The sequence below is a fragment of the Euphorbia lathyris genome, chromosome 1 (genome assembly GCF_963576675.1).
Source record: "Euphorbia lathyris chromosome 1, ddEupLath1.1, whole genome shotgun sequence".
NCBI lineage: Eukaryota > Viridiplantae > Streptophyta > Magnoliopsida > Malpighiales > Euphorbiaceae > Euphorbia > Euphorbia lathyris.
The window spans coordinates 87,345,026-87,367,744 of NC_088910.1; the positions used below are offsets into that span (position 1 = coordinate 87,345,026).

The 22,719-nt window shown below is 36.5% G+C and overlaps 1 protein-coding gene across 2 annotated transcripts; it reads left to right on the forward strand.

Moving 5' to 3' along the window:
- Positions 1-5,146: 5,146 nt before the first annotated feature.
- On the forward strand, positions 5,147-10,254 carry LOC136205331 (protein MAIN-LIKE 2-like). Of its 2 annotated transcripts, none has more exons than XM_065995882.1 (7): positions 5,147-5,227; positions 6,139-6,287; positions 6,364-7,008; positions 8,034-8,201; positions 8,327-8,752; positions 8,835-9,851; positions 9,950-10,254. In XM_065995882.1, exons 2-6 carry the CDS (start codon positions 6,144-6,146, stop codon positions 9,615-9,617), a joined length of 2,166 nt encoding a protein of 721 aa, XP_065851954.1. In that variant the 5' UTR covers positions 5,147-5,227; positions 6,139-6,143; the 3' UTR covers positions 9,618-9,851; positions 9,950-10,254. The 2 variants fall into 2 exon arrangements, with proteins under 2 accessions (XP_065851954.1, XP_065851952.1); XM_065995880.1 differs by having other exon boundaries at positions 5,152-5,227; positions 6,136-6,287.
- The last annotated feature ends 12,465 nt before the right edge of the window (positions 10,255-22,719 follow it).

Here is a 22,719-nt window from a genome sequence, read left to right on the forward strand (position 1 = left end):
GGACCGGTCGCAGTCGTCATACCGGACGAAGGTTTGTGCTATGGTCATGAGTTCTTCGAAAGATCTCGGCATCTTCCGGAAACACTTCTGCTTTAGGGGCTTGCATGAAGTTCCTTTAGCCAAAGCGTCATGAGCCACTTCGAGGTTGAGGCCCTTGACCTGTGAGGCCATATGGTGAAACCTGGAAAGAAAGTTGCGTAGTGGCTCAGTTGCTCGCTGATTGAGCCCGTTGAGGTCCGAGCTGATCTTCCTTACTTTTGCTGCCGCGGCGAAACGGGAGAGGAAAAGGTCCTTTAGGAGATCGAATGAGTCAATTGATTCAAGAGCGAGTCCTCGATACCACTCTTGCGCACTAGATGAGAGTGTGGTGGGAAAAACTTTGCACATGATGTACTCGTCTTTTGAATACAAGTTGATGGTACTCATGAAAGATGCCACGTGGTCGTTTGGGTCTTCGGTTCCCGAATACTGCGATAGCCCATGAGCCTTCCAGTCTCGTGGGAACCTCGTCTCGATGATCCTTTGTACTAGCGGTGTTTTACTGGAGGTGATGCTTCCTCCCATGACGCCCCCGAGGGCCCTCTTGTCTAGAAAACGCCGGATCTTCAGTTCCAACATGTCTTCGTTACTTGCAGCCACTGTCTCGTCGCGTCGCGCACCGCTCTCTCCGGCCGTGGTAGCTCTGGCGCCTCTCCCTACGGGGACTCCAGGTCTTGAGGGCTCCCCCGGAAGCGTGCCTTCTCTTTGTATTTTCGCTGCTTCTTTGAGGCATTGCCAGATTTTGGCGTTCTCCTCCTACAAGCTTCTCTGTTGATCTATGATCTTCATCTGAGTCGCCGTATGAATAGCCTGAGTGGTCTGAAAACCTTGTATCGCATTGAGGAGCTGTGTGGTATTGTAAGTTTCTTCTTCTTCAGGGCTCACCTCCTCCATCAGTGGTCCCAGGTTTCTAGGGGAAATTGGAATGGTCGGTACGGAACGCTCGATGTTAGTCATGGAGCTAGTTGCTCCCACTTCCGGTGCAACAGACTCAGTTGGGGTTTGCATTTTGCTGGATGCTCCGAGGTCACTTGTAGTCCACGTTCACCGCACCAAATAATCAGGATACGTGGAACAGTGATCCGGCTCTCTCCAGGGAAGGTTCTTGTGCTCTCCGATGATCGTCTCTGCGCGGGGAGCGGTCCCTGCGTATACTTCGACGATCAAGATAGTTAGTCGCTCTAGAGAATTATATATTTACTGAAAGAACGAGTTAGGAAGTCTGTTACCCGATCCCATGTCTTGGTTGTCTCCTTCTTATTTATAGTGAATCCATTTGGGCCCTGCTGGGCCTAATTGGCCAGTTGGGCCCTCAGTTGATCTTCCGAATCAATAATATTTATAGAAAGTAGAGTTAGAGCTTGTCAATTTTCTGATGAACCGAGCATGAGCAGGCCAAAGCTTGATTCAATTACAGCCCTATATAAAATATAGGGAAAAGTACAAAATTGGTTACGCCGATTTGCAAAGGCAATTCAAGATCTAACTTAACTAAACCACATGTATTGTTTGGCTGAAATTGACTCATATATCCTTTAACTGCAAAATTCATAAAGTACAGATTATTGTTTGCAAATTTTTAAACCACGAGAACTGTTTTTACAAATCCACTTCCACAAATTTTATTTTCATACTTTTTCCTAAAAAATATAACTAAATGAATAATTTTATTTGATAAAGAATAATAATATTAGAAAAAGAGATAGTCTTAAAATATTAAAGTCATAACACTCATTTGATCCCTAAACTTAAACTTTAAAATCAATTAGGACTTTAAACTATCAAAATCTTCAATTATGTTAATGAGTTAATAAAAAATCATCAATTAAGTCTCCATTCTATTATAAAATCAGAAATTATGACTATTTGACATAAACTGTAATGATCTCTGTGTTGGTTCAAAATAAATTTGGGAAAGAGAATCTATAACTTTTCAACTGAATGATTTTCGACGAGGTCTCAATTAATAATTTTTACTTAGAATTGAGACTCAATTGATGATTTTTACTTAGTTCAATAACCAAATTGATGATTTTGATAATTTAAGGTTCTAATTGAATTTGAGGTTTTAATTTGGAGAGTCTCTTATGCTAATATTATATAAGAGTTGATATATACATATTCATTTTGATAAAGAAAAAGGGATAAGGTGTAAAAATATCCGTAACATTTATAGGTATGAGCAATTTTACCCTTAACGTCCAAAATTATGCAATTTTGCCCCCAACATCGGCAGCCAAGAGCAATTTTACCCCTAACGTTGACAAATTGGGTCAATTTCAGACATCATTATAAAACAGATATTTTCTTCTTTATTCAACACCAATTACACGTAAGTTGATTCTAGAAAAGAAAATTTCATATTTTTTGTGATCTAATAATAGAATTGGAGATTAATATTTTTAAGTTCGACGAAATATTTGAATTATTTTGTCCAACTCATATAAAATACAGTATTTTTTAATTTTTTTTATAGATTTTTCACGTTTAATTATATGTTTGTGATCTGTTACTAATAAGTAATAAAAGGACGCACATGTGAAGTGTGGACGATAATATTCATGACCGAGAAGACAATTTGATGAATAATTTCTCCAATTGACCCAACTTGTCAATGTTGGGAGTAAAATTGCTCTTCACAAAATCCTGAAAACCAGTTTAGATTTCTCGAGGTGGCCCTAGCCTCTCTCATATCTTCTTTACAGATGACATAATCCTACTTGGTGAAGCCTCAGTTGAGCAGGCTAGGGTGATTACATGCATACTGGATCGTTTTTGTGTGAGCTCAGGGCAACGGGTTAGCCCATCAAAATCTCGTATTCTATTTTCCGTTAATTCTCCTACGACGATTGATGAATGGAATTAGCTTGGAACTCGGGATTCAGGTAACGTTTGAACTTGGAAAGTATCTGGGATTCCCTCTGAACAAGGGATGTGCCAGCAGGGATCAGTTCCAATTTAGTGTGGATCGTGTGCAGCAAAGACTAACTGGTTGGAAATCAAAATGTCTAATGATGGCTGGCCGTATTACCTTGGTGAAAGCAGTGATTTCAGTAATACCTGCATATGTCATGCAAACCTCGCTGATGCCGTCGTCTATCTACAACCACTTTGATAAGCTCAATCACGACTTTATTTGGGGTAGCTCGGGACAGCAAAGGAAAATCCACCTGGTCAGGTGGAACATTATCACTCGGCCAATATCTGAAGGAGGACTATGTATTCGTGTGGTGAAGGATTCAAACTTAGCGCTGCTTGCGAAGTTGAGTTGGAGAACGCTGGTAGAGGATGACACATTATAGGTAAAACTTGTGAGACACAGATACGGAAGGAACAAATCGGGCATGCAAATGTTTGTTTTCAAATCAGGGCAGAGTCGTTTGTGGAAAGGAATTGTTAAAGATGCCGAGTTGCTGAATAAGGGCATTGGAAAGATGGTTACGAATGGGAGGAATACTCTCTTTTAGATGGATCGTTGGGCAGGTGAGGCCCCATTGATTGATGGTGCAATTGCAGCTCCTATGGATACTCAGACTAGCTTCGTTGCGGATTACTGGGATGCAGATAGTGGCTGGAGATGGCATCAGCTGACGGACTTCCTGCCAGCGGATAATCTAATGAGGGTGGCGGTAACTATGGTGTTTCAAGAGGTAACGGAAGATGACGGCTGAGACTGGCACGGGATGAGTTCAGGTATATTTAATATGACATCGGCTTAATCACTGTTGCAACAAGCAGATAGTCCTGGGTATTCGGGTATTCAATGGAAAAATTGTGGCAGCTTGCAACTTTGGAGAAAATTCGTGTGTTCATGTGACTGCTTCGTCATGACGCTATTCTTAGTAACACAAATCGAGTGGTCCGACACTTGGCAAGCTCGGATGCGTGTACGGAGTGTGGAATTTCGGAGTCCGTCTTACACATTGTGAGAGATTGTCCACTTGCGCATCGGCTGTGGCAGAAGTTAATCCCAAGGCGTGAGCAGGGTCTGTTTAGTTGCGATAATTTACAAAATTGGATCGACAAGAATACTTATCGGACGGACCTGATGTGCGGAAGATAATGGAATGTCATGTTTCTAATAATTTGCTGGTGGCTGTGGAGATGGAGATGCCATCGTGTCCTGGACCTTGACCGACACCTCCCACCTGACAAGCATAAAATGTTGATTGACCGGCTGTAGGAATGTGAGAAAGCATTTGCGTTAAGCAAGCTGACAGTGACTAGCTCAACCAATGCTTTGTTTATCCGATGGAGTCCGCCAGAGGTAGGATGGATGAAGCTTCACTGTAACGGTGCATGTAAAGGAAATCCTGGCCCTGCCTCGGCTGGTGGTTTAATACGAGATATGCAAGGAAATTGGGTTTGCGGGTTTGCGGTGAATATTGGTATTAGCACTTCCATAGTTGTAGAGCTTTGGGGATTATTCATGGGTCTAAAACTCGCGTGGAAGGAAGGATTTCACAGGGTTAGAGTGGAACTTGATTCTAAACTTATTGTTCAGTTGATTAATAAGGGCAGCAGGCCCACACATAGACGCTCGGGGCTCTTACAGAGGTGTTGTGAACTTATAACACGGGAGTGGCAAGTGGAAGTGGTTCATATTTATAGAGAAGGCAATTGTTCCACCGATTGGATGACAAACTTCGCAGGACAGCTGTCCCAGGGATATCATGAGTGTGTGTGCCGCCTGCAGGCATCTAAGAGGTTTTGAGAGCCCACTCTAGAGGGACTGGTCTTAAGCGCATCATTCGTGTGTGCTAGTTTTATTTTTTAATTTTTTCTATATTTAATTTCTTTTCTGTTTCCTGCTCGGGGGCATAGCCCCTCCCTGTAACAAAAAAAAAATGAAGGTTTATAAAATATGACTTCAAAGTAAGTTCAATACTCGTGTTTGTATGCACGTGTTTAATATTACAATGAATCACTTTTACGGTGCTTTTTTCTGTTTGAAATAAAAAGAAAAGTTCAAAAGAATTTATTGAAATGAAATGAAGTTCAAGGAACTTTATGAAATAACTTAGAAACTTCAGTGACCATTAGTGTAAACTACCAATTTTTGACCTATACGGACGACACCGTCGTTTTTAGATTGTCTTTAAACATATCCGATCTTACCACTGGTTCTATGCTTTGAGGATTTCGTATCGTCGTTTTGTTCATACTTCTTTCGTTTCCCTGTCCAGAGGTAACTTACGCTTAATTAATTTTTTCTTTCTCAAATCTGTAGGAAATATGAATGGAAGGAAATGTTTGTGTTTGGTTCAAACAAATTTATTTGCCATTTCTGGTAATTAATTCTATGGAATTGAAATTAAGTGAATGAATTTCTTGAGAATTTGCAAATTAATCTTCGATTTGAGACTTAAAATTTCAGTGTGACCTAAATATCCTTCTATATGTGTTTCCCCTAAAACTGATGAAAGCTTTATCATGCTACATAGATGTATGTATTTGGGATAATTTTCCTGCTAAGATCTTGTAATTGTTGTATATTTACTTGACATTCCAAAGTAGACTATGATTATAGCATGAATAAGAGCTTTCACAAGTTGCTTTCAATTCTAAATTTTCTATTGGAAATCTGAGTAAACTGCGCCATTGAAAACTGAGTTTAGGATTTAAGTCTTTTTCACAAAGTTCACTTGATTTCATTTTTTTTTCAATGAAGTCATTCTGTTCAATTCAAACAGAAAAAGTGAGCCAACGACGTATCGCATGGAAGCTACATAGCACAAAAAGAAATGCATTTTTTATTTACTTAAACCAACTGGTAGTAGTTTTGGCTGCCATATGGCAAGTCATTAGCTGTCACATCACTATTCGGGTAAATTTTTCTATGTGAATTGGCCGGAATGATTTTATTGAAACAAAAAAAAATTCAGTAACTTTATTAAACGAAAATGAAGTTCAGTGAACCTTTGCCAAATAGACTCCGAACTTCAGCAATCATCACTGCAATTTACGCTTGGAAATCTTGTGATAATAGGCACCGTGCAGTATGTTTCTGCATTCATTTACATGTTTGATACTAAAATGCAGTCTAATTCGCTGTAGAAGTAAAATTCTATTCAATCTTTTTGTCTTACATTTTAGTAGAAAGCATGGAGACTGGTGCAACTAGTTCCGAGCCTGTTGATGGCTCTATATCACTTATGGATGAGGAGGCTATTGATCCAGGTCCGGTTGATGCTTCAGTACTTTATGATCAAGAGAATCATGTCTCTGCCGCAATATGGGATGGACAGGTGCAGTATCTAGTTCCACATCATTTTCTCATAGGTGATTGATTATTTACGATTTCATTATTATGGCATGTTTTAGGAGCGGGGTGTGCTGAGATGTCATGAACACACATCAAAGTTGGGTGAATGGAGGCTTACCCAACAACAGATTGAACTGGTTGAGAAGGCTGGGTTTGGATATTTGAGAAGGCTTCCTTCTATTAGTTTAGACAATCCACTGATTTCTGCTCTTGTTGAGAGGTGGAGGAAAGAAACAAACAGCTTTCACTTGAAGATTGGAGAAATGAGTATAACCCTTAAAGATGTCGCTCTGTTACTTGGGTTACCAATTGACGGAGAACCTGTTTTAGGTGTGACTTATACTTCGTGCAAGGCTGTTTGTGAAAAGTTTCTTGGAAGTGTCCCTGATGCTGGTTATATGAGTGGGGGAATGGTAAAACTAAGTTGGTTGAAAGAGTACTTTACCCAGTGTCCTGAAGATGCACCAATCGAAGAGATCAAGCGTTATACACGTGCTTATCTTTTGTACCTTGTAGGGAGTACAATCTTTTCCACAACTACAGGGAATAAAGTCCCTATTATGTACTTGCCGCTGTTCGAGGATTTTGAGAAAGCAGGGAAGTATGCTTGGGGTGCAGCAGCTTTGGCTTTTTTGTATAGAGCACTTGGTAAAGCAACTCTTAAATCTCAAAGTACCATCAGTGGTTGCTTAACTCTACTGCAGGTAACCATGTTTCCGATTTAAGACTTACCTTTATATTGAGGGAGTTATTTTTTAGAAGGGGCTATGATGAGGCCAATGGGATTATGTAACAAAAGAAACATTAGAAATTTTTGACTATGCTAGACTCATTGAAGTGGTTGAGGCCTTTCGTACGCTTTAAAAGAAGAAAATCAATTTGGAACCTAGTAGAAACTACATAATTTGGTAAAACAACGTTATGGTTTGAAATGCTGAATTCGCGAAACTAATTGAAATCTAGCATCAAGACTTCTGATATTTTCTTGGAGACTCTGAAACACTTATAGCCAGATTTTCAGTTTTGCTCTTCCAATAATCTCGTATGATTGAATTAGCAAGGGAAATGGAAGACATTTAGTTCTTTCTCCTGGTACTCTACACACAGGTGCACAATATGTACTTTTATTTAGCTTTGAGCCTTGAGGCATTTATTTGTTTTTCCTTTCATTTGAAGAATAAAAACTTCCAATTTTTAATCTCTTGACCACGAAGCACTCGTTAGTAAATATTTTGTTGCACTAATGAAGCTATCACTAGTAGAAGGAATGTTAACTAATGCAAGTATAGAGCCTTACATTTTGGTGACAACTTACTGACACAAAGAATTGGTCAGGATTTTTTAGTATTCTCAAAATCATCATTTTGTTATGGTGCAGCTACGGAAAATTTGGTCTGTTTTCTTTTTTGAATTAAGACCTATCTTTTGCTACCTTGATAGGCTAGGGTCTGATTTCTCTTTATTTTATAGCGCATGGGATTCATGCTGAATGAAGTAGTGTTCTTTTCTTTTAAAATAGAAAACCTGTACATTTTGTGCCATTATTTATTAAAGTTTCTCAATTAGAAGTAGCACATGAAAGAATTTCTTGGTAAAATGACATTTAATTAAATCACGCTGCCATTAGAACCACTCGAGAAAATTAAAAATTGTGGGTTATTCCACAAACTAACTAACATCTTACTGGTATTGGATATATAGTTGATGCCTCATTTATGGTTCTTTGCAGTGTTGGAGCTACTTTCACCTTAATATTGGCCGACCAAGGTTTTATCAGGAGCCTGTTCACGATTGTTTTCCTTTTGTACTTTGGTGGAAGGGGAAACAAAGTGCTGCAACAGTTAAACGTGACATAAATTTTTATCGCAAGGCATTGGATTCTCTAGAACCATGTGATGTGAGTTTTTGGAATCATTTAATATAAATTCTTTATCAGTCTTTTCAGAAAATAATACATTCTTCTATTCAAGTTTTTGGCTGATGTAAATTACTCAGTTTTTGAATTGATGAGATGTGATGCAGGTGGATTGGGTTCCTTATAGTAATATAGATGATAGATTAATACCAGATCATCTCAGAAATAGTCTGATTTTAGGGAGATCGAAGACAATGTTGATATGCTTTGACAAGGCAGAAAGGCACCTCCCTGATCGATGTTCAAGGCAACATGGAATGCTTCAAAGAATTCCAAAAGACGTGCAACAATGGGAGAGAAAGAGTCGTGGAGTAGACAGTGGGGTAGATCTGTCAGGTAAAATGGAAGCGGAACTTAATGAGTGGGCAGACCGTCAAAACCATATTGTGCAAGATGATGGCGATGGTGATGGTGATGAAAGTGAATATATGCAATGGTATTTAAGGATCACACGTAAATTTGTAGGAAGGCCAGTGTCTCCCTTGCCTCCTATACCGCGAACAGTAAAGTTCAGAACCAAAAAGAAGAGAGTGGTAATTCTGAGCTTCGAATTTTTCTTTACTAGATTCGTTTTTTCAAAAATAATAATATTTTATCTGAATCTTTTTTGTTCAGAATTCTGGCTTAAGAGATATTGCATATATAGCAGATACATTTGTAACCCAAGGTTTAGATCCCATACAAATGGAGTCAATATCAAGGATCAGGGCTATTATACATGAGTGTTTAGGGGACACTGCTGTGGAAGGTGCTGCCTTCGTGTCAGCATCTTCGGTAGTGTCATCTCCTCCAGTAGTGTCACCGCCTCCTATCATGTATCCTCCTCCTGAAGAACCAGCCCCTCCTGTAGTCTCAGCTCCCCCACAGACTGAACCAGGGAAAAGAAAAAGGGAAAAGGAACGTGTGAGAAGGAATACGAAAGCCAAGGGTAAACATAAACGAAAGGATGATGCAGTACAATATTTTTCAGCGAGGGATATTAACCCAGTCCAGTTTTACGGTGCAGCATTCGGGGCTGATCCATTGCATTTATGTTGTCATTGTCATGCTATTAGACATTGTCCGGTAGCTATGAGCCATGTTGATCATTTTTCTCATAAACTTGAGAAAAAGATGAGGAAAAAGGAGAAAGCAAGAAAGAAATCGAGCAAGAAAATAAGCCAAAAACGCAATACGAAGGATGATAGAGAAAACTCTGATGCAGCTGATGAGGATTTTCAATGTGAAGTTCAAGTTGCAGCTGAGGAGGATAATCAGATCCAGTTATGTGATGCCGACAGTATGGACAATCAAATGCTGTTGTTTGATGCAGCTGATGAGGTTAAAAGTCCACAGCCATGTAATCCTGATGGTGAGTCAGATCATCGGCGACCATGTGATGCTGCCGTTGAAGGTTAACCAGTGTTCAGGTGAAGAAGGCGAGTCCTATTGTGCTGCAAATAAGGTTGATTATCTCAAAGCTTAGTGATGAAACTCATGAGATTAATGACTTGAATCTTTCCGCTGTTGCTGGTGGTGAGAGTTTTGCCTAAACTGCTAAAGCTGAGTTTGAGATTGTTCTGGTTTCATCATATAGACCTGTTGAGGAGGTTGTGTAGCAGATTCATGGTGGAGTTGCAGCATGGTCATAAGGTATTCTTTGAACTTCTGCGAAGATTTAAGTTGTTGAGAATTGGTTTTGTACTATGTGCATTAAGTTAAGACTTAACATGCATATGTTACTAGTGCAGGAAATTGCAGAAGTGTTGTATAGCGGAATGGAATACATCTGATCTGCTATATTTAAAAGTGTCTACTTTAGCAACAGGTTATTGTGTGATTGTAATTATTTTGTCTTTGTTCTAAAGAAGTATTATTTAAGTGCATGTAAGAAAGAAGTTTTGAGGGCAAGATGCTCTTTCTTTATGCTCAAATTTAATCCTTGAAAGTGCAACAGATGCAAAAGCTATTGTGATATGTGAAGAAATTATGTCTCTCGTTTATCAATTGTTATCTGCGTTTTGGTATTTTGCATTTGTACCAAGCCTTTTTGGCAGTTATGAATGAATTTATAAGAGTTTCTCTCACCTCTTAGTTTCTTCTTCTTCCCTCTAATTTTCTACCGATAACATTTGGTATCAGAGCAGTTGTTCCTTCTTTTTCAATTCAATCCTGCCATATCCAATCCTCACTATGACTGAAACGCGTGCGTAAAAACATAAAGAGATGGAAGATAGTCTCAAAGCCATGGTCAAAGGGATGCTAGCTGAGAATAACAAGAAACAAGAGCAGGTTTTCTCTGAGCTTATCACCAAGCAGCAGAGCACCATGCGTGACGAACTTAAGGGATTAATCTCTATTTTGAATATCTCCACACCAAATCCTCGCTTAAATGAGACCGTCAATCTTAACGACTCAAACCCATAGAATCAACTGTATCAATTAGCCACTTGTTTCACCAAGGTTGAATTCCCAAAGTTGATGGTACGTAACTGGAGGGATGACTCTTCCATTGTGAGAGGTTCTTCCAAATTGATCTCACCCCACCAGATTCCCAGGTGAAACTAGTTTCTCTTCATTTAATTGGTTGTGCCCTTGGATGGCACTAGTCTTATTTCAAAAACAGGGGAAAAATAGAAGATCCCCTATGGGAAGAGTATGTAACTGCCATTAAAGGAAGGTTTGGTGAAAGAGTGTATGAGGATCTCATGGCAGATCTTAAACGTCTAACACAGACGGGGTCCTTGTTGGAGTATATTGAGGCATTTGACATACTCTTTCACAAGGTTAATTTATCAGAAGATTACATTCTGAGCTGCTTTCTTAGTGGATTGAAAGATGGACTAGGTTACCATGCAAATGCATACACCAAAATCCTTGCAACAAGTATATGCTCTTGCTAGAACGCATGATGCTTACTTGAATGCTGCCAAACATCCTAGATCCATCAATAACAAACCTCCTAACATCTCTATTGCAACTTACAATTCTTATTCTACACCTAATAATTCCTCTTCTACATCCACTTCATTATTTCCTTCCACTGTCGCTCACAAAACTCCATTATTACCAACACCACCTGCACCCAAGCTTCACACAAACTTTGGCCACCCTAATCCTAGACCACCTAATCCTCCAAGAACTAGGAGTCCATCTAAAGCAGAGTTAGCAGATAAGAGAGCTAAGAATCTCTGCTTCTGGTGTGATGAAAAAGTTGTGTCAGGACACCAGTGCAAGAAGAAGTATATGCACATGATTATAATGCAAGAATGCCCAGAAGGGGAGGACATGGCCAATAAAGAGACAAAGATGAGCAGTGATTACATTGAAATTCCAACTGTTTCATTGTGTGCTATAGGATGGTTACAGGAAGTTTCACCACAAACAATGTGAGTTCTATGGAGCTTTAAGAAGAAAACATTGCATATCCTCATTGATTCAAGTAGTACTCACAACTTTGTTAACATTACTATGGTTAAGAGTTTAGGGTACTCTTTGAAGGCAACTTCCCCTGTTAAAATTCTCGTGGCAAATGGCCAGGAAGTAGTGCGTTCCTTTATGTGTGAAATGTTTAATTGGATGGTTCAGGACCAACGTTTCTCTGCAGACTTTCTTGGGATGGCTTTAGGTGGGTGTGAGATGGTTTTAGGAGTTCAATGGTTACTTACATTGGGAGATATAACCTGGAATTTCTTACAAATGACCTTTAAAATTGGTGAGGCTGAACACAAACTACATGGCCTTAGTGGTGCCACAGTTAAGGTAATTAATGAAAGCAATTTGATGAAAATGTTATACCATGGATGCACAACCTTCTTAGCTCATATACAGTAAACCACCCAACCCACCTCAAATACCCAATCCATACCTTTGAACTTCAGCCATTACTACTGGAATTTGAATTCCTATTCAACAAAATCACCTTCCTTCCTCCCCATGGAATCCAAGATCACAGAATACCCTTGGAAGATGAGGCCACTCCAGTGAATGTGAGACCTTACAAGCATTCTTAGATGCATAAGGATGTGTATCGATTATAGGGGCTTAATAATAAAACTGTTAAGGATAGATTTCCAATGCCAGTGATTGAAGAGTTACTTGATGAGTTGCATTCAGCTGATGTGTTTACCAAGATAGATTTGACTACTAGTTATTATCAAATTAGAATGCATCTAGAGGACATCCACAAAAATGCATTTAGAACTCATGAAGGGCACTATGAGTTCATAGTGAATCCATTTGGCCTCACAAATGCACCCTATATGTTCCAAAGTCTAATGAACGAAGTGTTTAAGCCTTATTTGAGGAAATATGTGCTTGTATTTTTCGATGACATTCTGGTTTATAGCCTGGATATGAAGTCTCATGTGGTTCATTTGAGAAATGTCTTTTTGAAGTTGCAGGAACATTGGCTCTTAGCCAAGAAGAGTAAATGTGCATTGAGACTAACTGAATGGAATACCTAGGCTATGCGATCTCTAAAGATGGGGTAGCTACAGACCCTAAAATGGTTGCAGCTGTAGCTCAATAGTCACATCCGTGTCCTTAATTTTAGTTATTATACCTTAATATTATGTTACATTACATTTATTTATTGATTGGAGAGTTAATTGAGTATTATGAATAGAGTTTGGATGCCAATTTCATGATTTAAGTGTAAAACTAAAAGTTTAGGGTAAGTTTTAAAAGAAGTTAAAGTTTAAAAGGACCAAAAGGGAATTTTTCCCTTATTGGGAACACAGATATCACATTCCAAAACTGTATTTTCGTATTACTATATCAGAATTTCAGAATACATTTTTTTATTTATTTTTCATTTCATTGCCGTTTCTCCATTTTTGTTCTTCAAACACCAAAAATCACCAAGCTTTGATCATACCTTGATATCTAAATATTGAACCGTCGGATCGAGCTGATTTTTTTTACAGTAGGTTCTAGACATCCTAATACACATTGTAGTCGGTGTGATTTGGATTTGGAGATTTGTAGAAAGAGTTCGGCCTAAACAGATTCTAAGGCGAATTTGGTGTTTTTTAGAGCTTTCTTCAAATTATGGCTAAAGTAAGTAATGATCAACTACCCTTTTAAGTTTTTATGTATATATATGTATATATAACTATATTTTCCAGAAAATTGAATTTTTGTGGTAATTTTTGACATGCATTTGATTAATTGGAGTTTCTATGAATTAGTTTTTAACATGAGCTTAAAGCTAAGTTCAAAGTAATTATATATGTATTTGCATGTTAATTTTAACCTATAATATATATTAATGTACATATGATTTGGGTTTTGTTTTGATGAACTTGGTATATTTAATTAATATTTGTGTAAGATTTGATATTTTGAAGAGTAGAATTTAAGAAAAGAGTTTTGAGAAACTTTATTGAAATTGCTTTATGTACAAAAGTATATGTCTATATATTAAGTGATTTTCAATAAATTTATTTCTCAAAGTAAATTTTAGTTTTAATTAAACATTATTAAAATAGTAATTTTGATGAATTTATGATTTATTGAAATAAAGTATGTATATGATGATTGATGCCTTTAGTTAAGAAATTGAAGTTATTATTGATAAATATATCAATAAATTATTTATTGGTGATTTTGGTTCAATAATGAATTATGATTTATTATTTTGGAAATGGATTGAGTAAAGGATTGAGAAAGTTCTATGATGTTGATTTATGAATTATATATATATTTCTGATTTTAAATTATATTATAAAATTATAATATTTTTAGTATCCATCAAGAGTAATCCGGATAGGTGGCTTTAATTAAAGTTCGTATTTAGTGAGAAATACGGCATGTGTATACAGTTGGAAGACCTATCGGGTATGACAAAGAAGTGTTGAGTAAGACCATGCGGGATAGGCAAATTATGAGATATCTCGATTCTATTATATTGTGGGGATTGATACATACAGGGATTATCTCTTGGATGGATACAGTTGATGAAATATTGATTGAGATACAGTTTATGAAGTATTTATTGAGATACGATTTGTGATGAATTTATTGATATACAGTTTGTGTTGTGTTTATCGAGATACGATTTGTGAAGTGTTATGGATATACAGTTTATGAAGTAACTATTGATTTACGGTTGATTTGAGTAAATGGTTAATTGCAAACCTATTGATTTTGTTTAGTTGAGATTTTAAACAAATAAATATATGTAGCTATTTTGAATACAAGTTTTGTATTAAGTATTTTAATACAGTTTTACAATGTGTGATATTTGAGAAATAATGCTTATAACAAGCTTATGATATTTTAAAGTGCATATTTGGTTAAAAGTACTATTTTGAGTATTTTATTATGGTTTAATCCATAAAATGTTCATTTTTAAGAATATGAATTTTATATGATGCATTTTGAAAATTAAACTATATATATATATATATATATATATATATATATATAGCTATTTTGAGTATAAGTACTTTATGTAGTTGATAATTGCTTACTGAGATTTTTGTCTCACCTTTTCAAATGTTTTAATGTTTTTAGGTGAAAGTACATAATATAGAGAAGATTACCGACAGATTAGGTGAGGATTGGAAGTTATTGCTTATTGTTAGAATTATCATTAGAACCTTAGTATTTCAACTGTAATATGATGAAGTTGGTAAATATGTTGATGTTTTAATGTAATAGGAATATGGATTTGTTTAGAATATACATTTAAGAGGAATGTCTATAAAAGTGATATTTATGATATTTGGATAATTTGAAGACTACTAAGTGTTGATTATGATCTTTATATTTCACGCCTGATGCCGATTGAGGCCGTTTAAGAGTCGGATGTGATAGTTCAATGGCCAATCCCAACTAACATTAAGCAACTCAGGGCTTCTTAGACCTAACAGGGTATTATAGAAGATTTACAAGGCAATATGGGGTCCTAAGTAAGCCCCTTACAGACATGCTTAAGAAAGATGGCTTTATTTGGACTGAATTGGCTACCTCAAGTTTTAATACACTGAAACAAGCCCTCACTACTGCTCCAGTGTTGGCTCTACCATCATCTAACAAATTATTTGTGATTGAGACAGATGCATGTGATGTGGGAATAGGTGCATTATTGATGCAAGAGCATCACCCTATAGCTTATTTAAGTAAGGCTCTGGCTCCAAGACACCCGTATTTATCTGTGTATGAAAAGTAATTGCTGGTAGTGGTGTTTGCAGTCAAGAAGTGGGACCATTATATGGGCCATAGGAAGTTCTCTATCAAAACACATCATAGTTGAGCAGCGAATTACTACATGTCACCAACAAAAAATATATTGCTAAAATCTTTGGTTATGATTTTGAAATTTCATATAAGCATGGAAAGTAGAATATAGCAGCAGAGGCCCTTTCTAGAGTGCCAACAGCTGAGGTTGCAGCCTTGACTGTCTCCACTCCCGTGGGAAGTTTGATGCCAGAAATTGAAGCTAGCTGGGAAGCAGACTCACATTTGCAAGAGATCATTATAGGTTTAAAAGAAGGGAAATCGCAGGACAACCCTTACATTTGGTAGGGAGGCTTGTCGAGGAGGAAAGGAAAGTTAGTGATTGGTGACAAACCAGAACTTAAGTTGAAGCTTATTCAACTGATGCGTGATACAACAACAAGAGGGCATTCTGGGTTGCAAGCCACTTCAAAAAGATTACAATTATTATTTTTCTAGAAGGGGCTAGAAAGAGATGTCAAGAACTACACTAGGAGTTGTGTAATTTGTCAAACATGCAAGTATGAGACTTGTGGTACCCCTAGATTGCTTCAGCCATTGCTAATTCTAGAGAATATTTGGACTGATCTCAGTATGGACTTCATAGAAGGCTTGCCTAAAGCTAATGGTAAGGAGGTGATAATGGTCGTGGTAGATAGAGTAAGCAAATATGCTCATTTCATCAGCTTAAGTCATCCTTTTACTATATCTATAGTAGTACAAACTTTCATAGACAATGTAAGCAAACTGCATGGAATTCCTTCATCTATAGTTAGTGACTGGGATCCAGTGTTCTTAAGCGCATTTTGGATTGAATTATTCAAATTACAAGGAGTGGACCTGCTAATGTCTTCAACTTACCATCCCCAGACCGATGGACAGACTGAAGTGGTGAATAGATGTCTAGAGATATATCTTAGATGCATGACTGGAGGGCACCCTAAACAGTGGGTGAAATGGTTGCCATTAGCTGAATTGTGGTATAAAACTAACTACCATTCTGCTACCAAACTTACTCCGTTTGAGGTTGTGTATGGAGTATCCCCACTTATCCAAGTGCCATATTTTACCGGAGATTCGAGCATTGAATCAGTTGATCAGTTCCTAATGGATAGAGAGTTGGGTCTACAAGTTATGCATCAACAACTTCAAAGAGCAGAACACAGAATGAAACAACAAACATATTCTTATAGAACTAATAGAGAGTTCTAGATTGGAGACTATGTTTTTGTTAAATTGCAGCCATATAGGCAGACCAGTGTAGCTCGTCCTGCTAATCATCAATGTTATCAAACTCAGACCAAACTGGCTGGTTCAACTAGTTCAACTGGAAACCAGTTAGGTTTCCGATTCGAGTTGAACTGGTTTGTTGTATATGCAACAAACCGGAGAGACCCAGGATCTGACCGGAAACCGACAGTCCGACCGATAACCAGTCTGATCCTAGTTTTAAAAATAAAACTTACACGCGCTTTCAAAGTTATCAACGCTTCGCTATTCCTTAAACTATTAAGGCAATGTATTTCAGTTGATGTGAAACTTTATTTATAGTATACAAACATTTCTCCTACTTCCGATGTGGGAAAGCTTTTTATCCCAAATTTCATTGGACTCTCTCCTCACTTTATCTGGATATACCCTTTCCTCCTTTCCTCACTTTTCTGATTCTTAACCTCTTTTTTTTTTTTTAATAATTCTTAACTTCTTATTATTCTTTAATTATATCTTGAACTTTATTATATATTATAAGCAACCCTTAATATTTACTGGAGAAAGTTTAATTTTAATTTGGAAAAGAAAAGTATGTCATGCCATGTATTAGTTTATATATAATTGATAAAAAATAATTTCAAAATAATTATATATATAAATATTATTTATTTATTTATTACGTCATCCGGTCTGACCAATCCGAGTCATCTGATCCGACCAAGTGACCCTTGACCCAATCACAAATCCGGTTTGATGTCCGATCTGGTTCTGATAACATTGCTAATCAGAAACTCGCACAACTATATTATGGGCCTTATGAAGTGATAGACCGAATTGGCAAAGATGCTTATATAATTAAGTTGCCTTCTGAGACAACTATACATCCAGTTTATTTTTTATGTGTGCCAACTTAAGAACAAGGGTTCTCCTCGGATTGAAGTAGTTACACAATTTCCTGGTAAAGAAGTGCATCAACTTGTTCCAATAGCTATACTAGACAAGAAGATGGTAAAACAAGGAAATAGAGCTGCTACTAAAGTTATGATTCAGTGGTCAGGTCAATCAGTGAAAGATGCTACTTGGGAGTTCGCTTATGATCTTCAGCAACGCTTTACAGAGGTGCACCTTGATGAATTATAATTGAACCTTGTGGACAAGGTTTCCTTAAGAGGGCTAGAATGATATGTGAATAGATTATATATGTCGTTTATCAATTGTTATCTGCATTTTGGTATTTTGTTTTTCCTTTGATAGTTGTGATGTGTCTTGCCAAGTACAATTGTTGAGTTATTTTCGTTGTACAATGTTCATATATTCTGTACCAAGCTCTTTTGGCAGTTATGAATGAATTTATCAGAGTTCCTCTCACCTCTTAGTTTCTTCTTCTTCTCTCTAATTTCTACGGATAACATATTGAGTAGCTCACATACCAGAAATTTTATTGACTATCCATGCCACTCCTAACAGTGAGTTATTCACCACATACAAAGCATGAGTTTTTGGAACATTGAAGATGGGAAATATTGGCCACTCGAAAATTGTTGGAATTCATGACGTTCATATCAAGAGAAATGCATGTTGCACACTCATTCTCAAATAAGAAAGACACATTTTTATTTAGGCTTAATTTAATTTCTAGTGGTATTCTAAATCGAGAAGGCTTTGAGAATTTCTTCAAGAGTAAGATATGGAAGCTCGGTGATTGCAAAATGAAGCACGTGTTCTACTCTATACAAGACAAATGTAGTCATTTGCAAAGATGGATTGTATTCTTTGAAGAGGAATATTCACCAAACGTGTCGCATATGAGATTGGCTCACATCACTGAGAAAAAGGTTACATATACTAGCAAGCAAGGAGCTGGTTCATGTTAATGGTACAATACTGTCTCATGCGACTTGGTGCACTCAGATGTTTGTGGTCCATTTGAAACTGAGACCTTAGGAGGTAACAAATATTTTGTTATTTATTAATCATGCATCGTGAAAGTCGTGGATGTAGTTTTTGAGAACAAAAGACCAAGTTTTAGATTTCCATGTCATGGTTGAAAGAGAGACTAATAAGAAATTGAAATGTCTCCGGACGGATAACAGAGGTGAATACATCTCACACAAGTTTGAGAACTATTGTTCCAAACATGCAACCTGACAAGAGAAGAATATGCCAAGTACCCTGCAACACAATGGCGTAGGAGAAATGCTGAATTACACTATTATGGAGAAAGTCAGATGCATGCTCAAGATGGCTAAGTTACCTAAGTCATTTTAGGGAGAAGCAGCTCACACAACTTGATATGTCATTAACATGTCTCCATCGGTTGCTCTGGATTTTGATATTAAAAAAGAGTATGGACTGGAAAACATGTTCGTAATCTGAAGGTATTTGGATGCAAGGCATTTGTCCATGTGCCTAAAGAGCAACCAAAGCTTGATGATGAATCAATTCCTTGTATCTTCTTGAGATACAAGGATGAACAGTTTGGCTATAAATTGTGGGACACAAAGAAGAAGAAAGCCATTAGAAGCAGAGATGTAATATGTCGAGAAAATGAAACTAAATAAGACTTCAAGAAGAATGAGAAGCCAAAATATGTAATTGATGCCATTTCCAATCACATCCCTTCACCACCAAACAATGTTGCAGGTGGAGAAGATTTAGTAGTTCAATGCAATGATGAATTACCAAACGTAGCAGAGCAACATGAGCCAGAAGATATTGATGAGTAAGGGGAGCAACCTACCCAACACATAGAAGCTGACCAACAAATTAGGAAATCTGCCAGAGATCGTCGATCGACATTAAAGTATCCTACTTTTGAGTATATTCTCTTTATTGGTGAGGGGGAGCCAAATAATTTTTAGGAAGTTCTAACTCAACTAGACAAAGAATCTTGGTTGCATGTAATGCAAGAGAAGATGAATTCTTTGCACAAAAATTAGACATGTGAGCTAGTAGAACTTCTTATAGGAAGAAAAATATTGAAGAACAAATGGGTTTTCAAGCTCGAGTGACATGGCAATGAAAAGCTATTGAAGTACAAAGCTTGTTTAGTAGTCAAAGGTTTTCAACAGAACAAAGATATTGATTTCGATGAGATATTTTCTCAAGTGGTTAAAATAACCACTATTCGTGAAAACAACATTCCTTCACAGTGGAGAAATCTACATGAAGCAACTAGAAGGATTTGAAGTGAAGGGAAAGAACACATGGTTTGCAAGCTGCAAAATAGTCTCTATGGGTTAAAACAAGCACCCAAGAAGTAGTACAAGAATTCGATCCTTTCATGAGTAGTCATGACTACAAGAAAACCCAGGCAAATCCATGTGTTTACTTCAAAATATTTTCTGTTAACTTTATCATTTTGATGTTAAAATATTGATGATATGTTGATTGTGGGACAAAATGCTTTATTAATTTGAAATTAAAGGATAAATTATTGGAGTCCCTTAACATAAAGGACTTGGGACCAGCACAACAAATTTTTGATATAAGAATTGTTTGTAATAGAAACATTAAAAAGTTGTGGTTGTCATAAGAAAAGTATGTTCAACAAGTACTAGAACATTTCAATATGTTGAATGTTAAACCAATTAGCATTCCACTTCCTGGTCATATGAAGCTTAGTAAGGATTCTTGTCATACAACCAAAGAAGAGAATGAAGACATGAGAAATATTGTGCACTCCTCTGTGACCGGGAGTCTAATGCGTGTCATGGTTTGTACACAACCGAATATTACACATATCGTTGGAGTCGTAAAAAGATTCATGGATAATCTAGGAAGACAACAATGAAAAGTTGTTAAATGGACCCTCATATACTTGAAAGGAAATCCTAATATGTGCTTAGATTATGAAGGATCGAACCAATTCTAGAAGGCTTCATTGATACTTATATGACAAGAGACCTCGGTCATAAAAGGTCAATTTGAGGATATGTATTTTTATTCGTCGGGGGATAAAATTTCTTGGCAATCTAAACTACAAAAAAAAAAAATGTGTTGCGTCTCTATAAATGACGGGGGTACATTTCAACTACTGAAATATATCATTTGGTTGAAAAGGTTTTTTTGAAGAATTGAACTATAATTAGCACATTACGTACTATATTGTGATAGTCAAAATCATATACTTAAACAGGAATATTATGTATCATTCAGCACATTGATATTCAATATCATTCGATACGAGACCAACTGGAAAGAGAAGTTTTTAATCTAGAAACTCTAAAAAATAAATCCTTCAGTTATGCTGATCAAAATGATTCCTTGATAGAAATTTGAGTTGTGTAATAAACCAATTGGTATAAGCTCCAATTAAGAAGGTTTTCTGATATCTTCCTCACAAGTATAGAGGGAAAGGTTTGTTATGTCTTGACTTGAATAACAAGCACATTTCATTTCTTTGAACGATAACAACACTAGGAATACGAGAGAAAATTTATCAAATTATGTATATAAATGCATCAATTGCATTCATTGGTCAAATTGAAATTTGACCTATACATACCATTATAGGGAGATGTAAGATGTATTAAGAAAATTTGTTTTATAAATTTGGAGATTTATGAGGTGTTTGGTTGCTTATTTTCATGCTCATCTTTACCTTTTTGATTCAAAAATATGAGTTTTAGGTATTAGGTTAGTGACCTCCTGTTTCCCTGTTACACATGAAAAGTAGCATTTTAAAAAAAGCAAAGAATCTCTGCATTTTTAAAAAACAATATTTTCCAACCGCAAACAGTAGGTAAAACAAACTGGCCCTCAGAGAAAAATAGAAAAGGAGAGCTGGAAGTTCGAAAAATACTACACTAAGCGGTGTAAAGTCACAATCTGAATTATCTCCTAAATTATTCTATACCTTAAATTTAAGTTAACGGTTTTAATTTTTATATTTCTATTATTATTATTAATGACGCTCCGTAATTTCTCAAAAAGCTTTCACGTAAATCCATGTCCATTTCTTATTTTATTGTTATCCTTGTATTTTATTATTACTCAACTTTAATTTATACAATTCAATTGTTCCCAATTTAATTTACTGGCATTAACAAATCTCATGAGTATCAAATACTTCTTTTTTCCTCAATCGACATGGGTACAAAATCCTTCAAATTGGTAAAAATCCAAGCCAACCAGTCTAATAAAAATCAAGCAATTTCACAATTGGAAACAGAGAAACTGTTGCTGAAAATAGAAATGGAGAAAAAGAAAATGAAATAAAAATCAGAATTGTAATATGCAATAACAGTGGAAAAGGGCTGCAAACAGATATTCCAAAAAAGTTTTTTAGATTTTGCTTTGTGACTATGGCATTGGTTTGTTGTTGCTTGCCAAGTCATTCAAAAAAAAAAAAAAAAAACCCAACAGAAATCCACCTATATATCAATCAAACCAGGAGTTTCTTTTTTAATTAACCCTAAAAATAAAAGGAAATTTACCTATAAATTCACTTTTTAAAAACTATCTACAATTATATCAAATGATGATTTTAAATTATGTCAAACTAGTAAAATTAGTACTTTTAATATATTTTAAGAATTAAAAATTATAAATTATAAATTTAGAATATATTTTTTAGAGTATGATTTATAAAGTGGATTACTATACCCAGCCCCAATTTCACACTTTCAGCTCCGAAAAAAGATGTAACCGCCCTTTAGCCAAAAATTGAAAATTCCAAACCCTCTCAAACTCTCACAAATACATTTTGTTCCGAAATCAAAGACAACACGTTTGATAGAGAGCGATCCGTTATCACCGCGAAGAGACGAGAATGACGTTGTCCCTGAAGTCGAGGTATTTTTCCGATTGAACTTCCATTGATTTCTGTCAATTTTTTGGAAAAAAATCGTTGGTTCGGACTCGGGCATGTGAGCATCACGCCTCACCATGTGGTGGGGCGTTTGAATATTACGCCCCACCACATGGTGAGGCGTGATGTTCATACGCCCCACCATGTGGTGAGGCGTGATGTTCACACGCCCGGGCATATTTGTGGCTGCTTTTTCGGATTTAGACACCAAAACGCTGTAGAAATGTCGCATGTTGGAATGTAATGTTCGTTATTTATCATTTGCAGGAGGTT